At 50.4% G+C, this 10,563-nt stretch overlaps 1 protein-coding gene across 1 annotated transcript; it reads right to left on the bottom strand.

Annotated features, from left to right (window-relative positions):
• Nucleotides 1-7,674: 7,674 nt before the first annotated feature.
• Nucleotides 7,675-10,286, bottom strand: C1ql2 (complement C1q like 2). Its single transcript, XM_021199043.1, has 2 exons — nucleotides 9,056-10,286; nucleotides 7,675-8,457 (listed from the first exon to the last, which is right to left on the bottom strand). Exons 1-2 carry the CDS (start codon nucleotides 9,737-9,739, stop codon nucleotides 8,278-8,280), a joined length of 864 nt encoding a protein of 287 aa, XP_021054702.1. The 5' UTR covers nucleotides 9,740-10,286; the 3' UTR covers nucleotides 7,675-8,277.
• Nucleotides 10,287-10,563: the final 277 nt, after the last annotated feature.

The raw sequence follows: 10,563 nt of genomic DNA, 5'->3' as shown, positions 1-10,563 counted from the left end.
TTCAAAGGGCCAGGCTATTTTGGGACATTCCACTGTTGTCCACTGCTCAGTTTGGTTGCTGGAGACACATCAGAAGTCCTGATGTCCTAGAACCCTGGTGCCTGCTGTCCTCTAGCTACCAGACATTAGGCAAGCCACCCTGCTCTTCCCCCCCTCACCCACACACCCCCAGTCCCAGGTGCTATGGGTGGGAGAATGCATCGATTTTCAGCCCTGAACATGGGAACGGCAGGATGAGAGGGAAGAAAGGGGCCATTCTCCAGACCCCAGGCCTGGGGACCTGAGCAAGCCATCAAGGAGTTAGGTAGAAGCTGACTGAGTTCTGCCTTCTTCGTATCAATGAAACAGTGGCACTATCTCAAGCAAGGTGGAAGATGAAGTCTGACACCAAAGGTTGCCTTCTTATCTCCAAGTGTGCATCATGACATACGTGGGCTTAAACACATACCACAACACACTCTAAATAAATAAATAAACAAACAAACCAAAAAAGAAGAAAAAAAAAGAAAGAAAAATAAAACAAAGGCAGAGGTTGAAGGGTGTACACTGGACATATATATGTCCACGTATGTGCATGCACACACTGATATGAACATAGAAACATGCACACACATTTAAAAAGCAGAGTTGCTCCAGTTACTCCTTGGGGAAAGAGAGTGGGCCAAGTGTAGCTGGTAAGTTGTGTGCAAATCCACGTTGATGTGCGTTTTAGAAAGTTCTAGAAGAATGCAAACCACTGTGCTATTACTGAAATTATCTCTGGGAGAGGAATCAAAGAAAAGGAAGAGGAATTTGTTTCCGTTTACATTCATCTATACGGTTTACATCTTTTTAAAAGTGTGTATTATGCCAACGGTTTTCAAAAGATGCTTTCCATTTGAAGAGAATAAAAGCATCGTGACAGCAAAGCATCAAGCGAGGGGCCCACACTAGAAACGAAGCAATCATCGTCCAGGGAGCCCCAGAATACAGACGGTGGTCCAGGCAGAGGGAGCGGAACAGTCCAGGGGGCTCAGTGTGACAGTGACCATGCTTTCATTTGGACTGGAAGGTCCTGGCAATTCCTAGTCACAGCCAGGGCCGTGTGGACTGTAATAATGTACAAAGTGTTGTAACTCACACAACCTTCCACACATAAGGCTCAAGGTAGGCAGCACCCCATCTTTTCAGGACATCGACTCATCTCCCCTTTGATCCCACTGGAAAATCACACTCCAGAATCAGGCCTGTCATCCCAGGACTCAGGAGGCTGGGGCAGAATGGGCCTGAGTCTTGTGACAGCCCACACTACAGAAGACCCTGTCCCCAAAATAAAATCAATAAGCTGGGTGTTGTAGTACATACCCACAGAACTTGGGGAATTTGTGAGTTCTAGGTCATCCTTCTCTACAAAACAAATTCCAATCCAGCCTGGGCCATGTTAGACTCTACATACATACATACATACATACATACATACATACATGCATACATACATACATACAACACATCCACATAGAAATCCTTCTAAGATTTACCTCTTTTGTAACCCCCTTGATGCCTTCATTCAGCCATCCACCCCCCACCCATCCATCTACCCCCCCACCCACCTATCTGTCCACCCATCTACTCACCCCCTGTCCATCCATCTATACACTGGACAAGTGGTGGAGCACTCACTAGTACCAGGTACCATTTTAAGTGGGAGAGATCATTCCATGGTTGTCCCATTTTTAGGGACACAGGGTCTTACCTTGTGAAGTGTATAGTCTACAAAGAACTCAAATAGCCTGACAAGTGATCATAACCCTGTAACAAGCATTTTAGTCATAAAGTTCAGAGTTTCCTGGGTTCAAGGGTAAGGCTCCCTTGCAGCAGCAGTATGCAGAACCTGGAAGTGTATACAAGCTTAACCTTCATTGAGTATGATAGTTTGTGTATGCTTGGGCCAGGGAGTGGCACTATTAGGAGGTGTGGCCTTGTTGGAATAGGTGTGTCACTGAGGGTGTAGGCTGTAATATCCTAGTCCTAACTGCCTGGAAGTAAATATTCTGCTAGTAGCCTTCAGATGAAGATATAGAACTCTCAGCTTCTCCTGCATCATGTCTGCCAGGATGTTGCCATGCTCCCACCTTGATGATAATGGATTGAGCCGCTGAACCTGTAAACCAGCCCCAATTAAATGTCCTCCTTTATAAGACTTGCATTGGTCATGGTGTCTGTTCACAGCAGTAAAACCCTAACTAAGACATGGAGTGAGTCATGACCCAGAGAACAATTCCAGATAGAGGAAACAGTATACCTGCTATGTGGGACAGCAGGCCAGAGTCCTGAAAACAGACTGATTACCAGGTTTAGGAGAGAGCCAGCACCCACTCCCTGGACCCCATGAGACTGTTGACATCAGTTTCATCTGCACAGTGCATTTACGGAAATACACCCTCATTGTGGCTTGATTTCTTGGGTGTATTTTACATGTGAGTATGTATGTGCCTGTACATATGTGTGCATGTGCTTGTGGAGAACAGAGGTCAGTCTTTGGTGGTGTCCTTCCTTATGAGCTCCCCACCTTCTTTGGCATTTGAATCAGACACGTACAGGCTCTCCACCAAGCCTCATGGTTATCCATCTCTACCCACCAGTGCTGGGATTACAAGCACACATCACCACACCTAGCTTTTTTTTATACATGAGTTTAGAGAATTGAACTCGGGTCCTGCAGCCTGCATAGGAAATGCTTTGCCAACTGCACACACTCCTTAACTCTGTGGTTTGTCTTTTGAATGTCTTGGATCCCTGCTTTATTAACATTCCCTGCAGGATTTAGGCTCTGACAGCACATGACCTTTGCTAACAACCCTTGCTCTTAGCTCTCTGAGCCTCTTTCTCCACCACTGTGCAGTGGGGCTGATATCAATAGAATCACCTGGGAAATGGGCTTCTGAGAATGGCTTTAGGGGTGATCTTGTTCAGGTTAACTGATATGGAAAGACCCATCTTAATTTTGTGGAGCCATTCCCAACGCAGCGGATCCTGGACTGCATGTGATAGAAAGGGCAAGCTGGGCACTAGCCTGCACGCATCCACTGCGCTCTGCTTCTTGGTTATAGATGTGACATTACCAGTTGCTTCAAACTCCTGGCAGACTTCCCCGCTGTTGCTCCTCCTCACTGTGAGCCACACTGAACCTTTCTCCCTTGAGGTACTTTTATCAGAGTATTTTATCACAGCAACGGGAAGAGAAACTAAGACAGTGCTTAACCCAGCTGGTCTCCTGCCTTAACCCCCTCCCCCAAAGCACTAGGATTACATGTATGTGCCTGTAGACACATGCATTTATTTACTTATTTATTTCAAATATTAAAAGGAAGAGAATAAGTCATTAGCACCTATAATCCAAAGCACTCAGGAGGTACAGCCAGGAGGATCAGGAGTTCAAGATCATCCTCAACAACTTCGTGAGTTCAAGGCCAGTCAGAGTATCAGAGAGCTTGTCTCAAAACAAACAACAATAAAAGAGGTGGAGAAACGCTGTCTGTGGCAGCATGTGCCTATTGTCCCAACAGAAAAGATGCTGAGGCAGGAGGAATCTCAAGTTTGAGGTTTGTCTGGACTATATAGGAAGACCCTGAGCTAGATACAATGACATGTGTTTATGAAAATGTCATAACGAGACACATTACTTTGTATGCTACCTAAATTAATGAAATTAATTATTCGTTGAATGAAAAGAGAGAGAAACAAACTAAGAATTACTAATATACCTAAAACAGGACCAGAGCTCTGCCTGCCAAGAATTAAAGGGCACAGGCTTATCTGTGACTCATAGAGAACACACTATCATGCCTAACACTGAGAAAATAACAAATTAACTCTCTTTAGTATTTGTTCCGATGAAAAGGAGAAGACCTGCTTCCAAACTTGGTTAGCCAGCTAGGTTATAGATACCAACTTGAATGTGAGTTCCCCAGATGAATATAAATACAAACGCTGGAGAAATTTTAAAGTATAGACCGACGATGGTCTACATAAATTATTCATACATCAAATACATATTTTGATATGTGTGCTCAAAAAAATGTTTAACCGATAGGAATACATGATTAGAGGCATTTAAAGGAACCAGTCCTTGCATTGTAGCCTCTACAGTGTTTTCCTCACTAGGTGTGGGGAGTGGGGAAGGGGGGTCTTTGTCTTGGAGACTAAAAAGAGTTATCTGCTCAAAGATAGGAGAAAGATGAAGCAGAAGGCACAAACAAGCTCTACCCTAGTCTTCCAGGCCAGGTGTGTCTCTCCTGAACTCAGGCAATCCTGAAGATGAACACTCCCACTGGCAACTCCACTCAGAACAGAGCAAAACCTGCCGAGCAGAGACAGCAGGCACCCACTTCAGCTAAGCTCTGGCACCTGCAGGACACTCCCTCCTCACTACCACCAAGGGAGAAAGGAGGGTTGTTGTGGTAGGTCCCTTGTGGAGACACATGGTTCCAGAACTGAGCGTTTGGAACTAGTGTCCGAAGCCCCTGCTAGGCTTGGCCCAATAATAAGGTCTAAGGTCAGAGGACTTTGGATCTGGAGGTCCCTGGAGGAGGAGGCCTGGGTCGGAAGGCACACAAAGGACTTCTTGTCTGACATTTCCTACATTAGAGGCCTAGGGAACGAAAGGTAGACATTCCCCCTCTATATACACTGGACAGTAGCCTGGAGGTCTGAGTTCAAATCTCAACCACACTTCTTTGTGGGTGTATGTATGCATGCACATACACTCTCATGCTTGGCTTTGTGGGTTCATGGGTGCATATGCACATTGTACATGTGTGTGTGTACAGGCCACAGATGAGCCTTAGATCCTGTTTCTCAGGGGTTTTATGAGATAACATCTCTCACTGATCACTGAATCCCAGGAATCTTCTTGTGCCCCTCTCCCCAGCACAGGGATTATCGTCGCCATCCACCATGCCTCCATTTATTTTGCACAAGTGCTGGGAACTCAGATCCTCTCGCTTGTAGGGCAGACAGTTTACCAAGTGAGCTATTCTTTCAGTTTCCAGACGCAACTCTAAAAGTTTGGGGACTTGAGACAGGTCATGAATTCCTCTAAGCCTGATTTTTTCCAGCTTCTAAGCAGACAAAATAACCCCTTGCATATTTACTGGCTATGACTGTATGACCAGGAATACAACTGGGAAAGAAGCTAGGGCAGTACTTAATAGATTGCAGTAAAGGTCTTCTTGCATCCCTTAAGCACTCCAAATCTAATGGCTTCATAAAGGTAGCTCTAGTGGAGTCCTGGCCTCCCATCCAGACCTATCATCTTCTCAGAGAGTTCCCACAAATATGGCCCTTGGCTGGCCAGGAGAAGCCAGTCTGGGACCTGGGAGTGGCAGACACAGAGACTTCGGGCCAGCTTCTGCTGGGTGAACCTCTCAAAGCTCCCTCATCAATCCAGCATCCTCTTAGCAGCTGACACCTCTGGCAGAGCCTCTCAGCAGCCCCAGGATTAGAATTACAAGAAGCCCAGTTAAGAGGGGGAATACAGATGGACAACTCTCGGCTTCAGATTTGTCTAAGTCCTGTGAACAGTTAGGCCTGAGCAAGACAGCTCCCCTGCCCTTCTGACAAAGGGGAAGGGGCGGGAGTTTTGTTAGAAGTACAAATTGCTTCTTAATGCAGAGACTAAAGCTGGGTTGTGGCACCTCCTTAGCAATTCCTGCCGGCTCTCAGGAAGGCCACTGCTGCATGTCAATTTTAATTTTTGAAATTTAAACCGAGGGCTTTGTGTCTAAGCTCCATCTCATCAGAGGAAGGGGAGGAATAAGTCAAAAAGGATTAGGGGCCCGATGGGGATTGCGGATCCATAGCAATTAGACTTCATTTGGGTTTCAGGCATTGGTTTTTAATCGCATTTCAGGATGATACAATCAACAAGGCATCCGAAAGTTATCCCCATCTTGTAACCATAGACTGTTCTTGGGTGCAGGAGGGCTCAGCCAGGTTTGGGATGCACTGTAAGAAGGGGTAGCTTGGGGTAGGAAATTAGGGTTTTGTTTGTGTATGTAACTGGGAAATGATAGTTTGTAGTATTTTTTTTTCCCTCCAGCTCTCTTTGTGCACTTTATTCTTGGACTCAATGCAGGTATAATCATTGCTTATATTCAAATGAACGACTAGAAAACATTATTCAAATAAAATGAGAGCACAGAGGGATAGTGGTGTACAAGATTCAAGGGGAGGGGCATAATTGTCTCCTAAAAGGGAAGAGCAGCTTTCAGCAACCTCTCGAACAATGCCATTTGAGGGTAGAGTGCAGCCAAGAATGTTTCACACACTACATTGGCATAAATGCATGCATGTGTGCAACATCAATTGAGTGAGAATGGTTATATCCACACTAAATCCACACTAGTGATTTTCAAGTATATGGTTTTACCTAGATACATACACACACACACACACACACACACACACACACACACACGTGGAAAGACACACACACAATAAGTCAACAAATGTTTAAAAAATTGTGTGTGTGTGCACGCATGCGCGCACATGCTCACTCACACACGCTTCCCACAGTTAAGATGTGGAGGTCAGAGCTGTAAGATTTGGTTCTCTCCTTCCACTTTGAGGGCTTTGGGTATTGAACTTGGGTCCTTAGGCTTGGTGGCAAGTGCCTTAACCTGCTGAGCCATCTCATAGTCTCACAAACACATTTCCTTTCAAACAATCAAAATGGGCTCAGTACAGCCAGGTAATTCGATGACATGTACCTATCCCAGTGCTCAGCAAGCTGAGACAGGAGAATGGCCAATTCTAGACCAGCCTGGGCTACCCAGGGAGAATCTGTCTCAAAAAAATTTTTTTTCACTTAATTTAAAGCTGAAAAATTAAAGAGCTCAGGTCGCTGCTGGCTGTTTTATGTGTTGGAAAGCTGGAGGTCCTTAAAAATAAAACAAGCAGAAAGGTAAGAGGGAAAACAGATGCCAAAGCCTTATGGATCGGTTTCCTGACTTAGGTGTACAGAACACTGAAGGCAAGAGAGACTAGGCAAACAGTGTCACCACTACTCACTCTGTGGCTTCTCTCAAAGAAGGACTGACTGCCCCCTCCTCCCTCCTGCCAAAGCATCTATCCTTCCTGGACAGGTAACACCATCTTCCTTTCCACAGTGTTCCTGCTGAACTAGGAGAGGTGGAAAGATGCACAGAAGTACCTCGGTTTACCATCACCTTAGAGAGACAAAGACCTAGCTGGGTTGCCCTGAGTATGCTGTTGGCCTTTTGGGGAATGGAAAGTTTCTGCCCAGGATGGGACTTCTTTCTGCCCTTCTCTTTTAAAGCCCCCAAACCCACAGAGTCCTCACTGACAAGTATTTCATAATTGTCTTCCACTTCTCAGACTCCTTCTGACCTCTTCCAGGTCTAGTGGGACCAAGCTGCCCAGACTGTGTACCTCTCTCTCTTACCTTCCTCCAACTCGGTCTCCTCCTTCCCACCCACTTGCTGAGGTGCAAAGGAGGATGCTGGTCTGACTCCCCCCCCCCCGCCCCTCCCAAACACTTTTCAGCCAATCCCAGGTGTCAGGGGCCATTCACTGGCTGGAGAAAGGGCATTGGCTGGGTTGAATGAATCCAGGGAGGAATGTCTGGAGTCCAGGTAAAGGGGCTCTATTAACAAAAAGAACAGGAGCCGGTGGTCTAAAAACATAATTTAATGCATGGCAGAGGAGAATATGGAGAGTGTGCGTGACAAGGTGAACTTTCTGTTTGTTGGAATTCTACTAGGGGTGGAATTTTGGCTGATGGAGAGGAAAAACTGCACAGGCATTTCGGGTCACAAAAAGGGAGGTCCCAGAGAGTAGGGGTCACCTGGGTCTTTCTTCCTGGTGTGTCTTGCAGCCCTTAACCGGGGGACACTGGAAGGAAGAGGCAAGCTGGGAGACCTCAGACTCCCTAGGGCCGCCTGTTCAGTCCAATCAGCTTTCTCAAGTCTGGGCTGCCCCAGCAACTAACCCCGCCAGAGCTGGGATTCTCGCCCAGCTCCTCACTTGAGTGTTCCCTCTCCCTCCCCAGGCTGGGCACTGGGACCAGGGACACAGCCTCCCCGCAGCATAGTGAATCCTAGACGCACTGAGGCCTGAGGCAGGACAAGTAGGAGAGCAGGGATGTGTCTTTTCCAACGGAGATGTCAGGAAGTGTCATGAAGCCGCAGAGTGACATTCACCAAAGAGCCCGCCCGCGCCCGATGGGGATGGGGTGGCCTGAAGCCACCCGGCCTCGCGCGCGCGCCCTCTAGGCCCCTAATCCGGGTACAGGAGGAAGCCCGAGAACGTGCTGTACTTGTTATTGTTGCCGCCGTGAGCCTTCCCACCGTCCAGCTTCACGTAGACTTCATCGCCTGAATCCAGGTGCAGTACCACGCTGTTGCTGGCGTAGTCATAATTCTGGTCCGCGTCCTGGGCTATGGCGCTGGCTCGCACCTGCGGGGCGAACCAGAAGAGGGAGCGGATGGGACCCCGCACCTCTTCCTGAGTCCAAGCCTGGCCTCCCTCACCCATCCCTTTGCAAGCCCCCTACCTGCTCCTTCAGTGTAAACACTCCCTCCTGGGCTCCAAGTTCTCTTGGTAGCAGAGTCAAGGAAAGGGGGTAGGGGCACTTCTGGGACAGTATGTAAAGGTCCCAGAGGTCAAGGCCAAGATGAATAAACTGTAGGGAAAGCGATGACCAACGTGCAATCACGGTGATAAAGAAAACTGGGTTTTTCTAGGAACTCAGCCACTTCAGGCCAGGACTCAATCTATTGGGGACTGGAGACCTATTTAGGTGTCAGGGTCACTGTGCACCCGGAGTCCAGTCTCAAACGCCCAGTACATTTACGCAAAGGACAGCATAGTACGCAGGGAAGCGGGATGATGTATGTGGTCCAGCGCCAACCCGGCCCCAGAGTTTGCTGTGGCGCTGGAGAGTGACAGGAAACAGTATATAGTTCCCTGGGATTCCAGGCGCCTGTAAAGAATGGTCTGCGGACTCTGTTGGGCCAGGAAAGGTAGGGAGGGGTGTGTGGGAGAAGTCACTAACCTGCCCGTTCTTGCAGAGATCCGCCCACATGCTAGTTCCGTCGCCGCCACGCATGAGGATGTGGTACGTGAAGAAGTAGATGCCCCGCACCTGGCAGCTGAACTTGCCGGTAGTGGGGTCGTAGTGATTGCCAAGATTGGTGACCACGTCGTCGAACTTGAGCACCTCGTAGCCTTCGTGGGGGCTCTTGAGTCCCACGTAGAAGGCGATCTTGGGACCGCTGAAGGCGGCGCTCAGCGCACTGGTCACTTCTCCCTCCGTGTCGCCACCGCCCCCGGTTCCGCCACCCACCACTCCAACCCCACCGGCCGCGCTGGTTGTTAACTGCAGTCCGGGTAGCCCTGGCCTCCCCGAGTCTCCCTTCTCTCCCGGGGGACCCCTGGGCCCAGGAGGCCCTGGCTCTCCAGGAGGACCCCGAGGCCCCGGCTTGCCTGGTCGCCCCGGATCACCCTTTGGTCCCTGGATAAACGGAGGCGGGGGGTTAGCGCTGAGGTCCTGCATAACTTCCAGGGCAGCAGTACTGGGTCCGGGCGGTGGAGCCTTGGCGCCCGCGGGTCCCCCTGCGGGAGCGACGCTGTATGGGTCACAGATCATGCGGCAGGTGCCCAGCATCTCGTAGTGAGCCGCTCCGGGGGGCGCCGCCTGCAGCAGCAGAGGCACCGCGATCAGCAGTCCCAGTGCCATGGCCAAGAGCACGCCGACGGCCGCCAAGCAGGCGCGCCGCCGCCGCTGCCACAGCCGGGAGGCGACCGCCACCAGCTCCTCCTTGCCGCCTGGGGAGGTAATGGTGGAGCGGCGCGGGTGGCCCCGCTCTATGCGTTCGGACGCCAACTCCGCAGGTCCCTGCCGCGTCCCCGACGTGGAGACCCCTGTCTTAGCCACCCAACTATTTCAACGAGAGGTATCCGGACCTGGGCTCCCGAGGCCACCGCTTTGGAACTGATCTGGAGAGTCGAAGAGCCCGACACGCATGACGAGGGGCTCACAGGACGAGCCCAGCGCCCCAGCGGGGACCGGGTAGTGGCGGCTGGGGAATGCTGGGTCTCAGTGCGGCGTCCGGTGTTGGCTCAGCGGCGCTGGCTCCTGCTCTGCTGGGATTGGCCGGGCTTGGCAGGGTTCGGTGGGACGCGGGATCGGCTCTGCCGCACGCTCTGCTCCGCTCTGCTCTCCCGCTACTAGCTGGCTCCCGGGCGGAGGGGGTACCCAGCTACCCTGACGTAAGATCAGGACTGAGCGGCGGAGGCGGCGAGGCAGCAGTGTGCGCTGCCATCACTCGGGAGACGGCGCCCTCCTGTCATCAGCTCTCATCCCGCGGCGTCCTCCGGAGAAGTGCCTGCTGGCGGCGCCCAGGAGCCACAAGTGGGAGCAGCGGGCAGCAGCCCCCAGCTGGGGCTCCACAGACACACTCTCACCCTTTCCCACTCTCCTCTCGAAGACCACCAAGCTCTGACACCCACGCGCATAGTCAGCGGGTGCACACAGCACCCACACACGACCACGGTGTGGTG

The sequence above is a fragment of the Mus pahari genome, chromosome 5, assembly GCF_900095145.1.
Source record: "Mus pahari chromosome 5, PAHARI_EIJ_v1.1, whole genome shotgun sequence".
NCBI classification, from domain to species: domain Eukaryota; kingdom Metazoa; phylum Chordata; class Mammalia; order Rodentia; family Muridae; genus Mus; species Mus pahari.
This window is presented reverse-complemented; position numbering and strand designations above follow the sequence as displayed.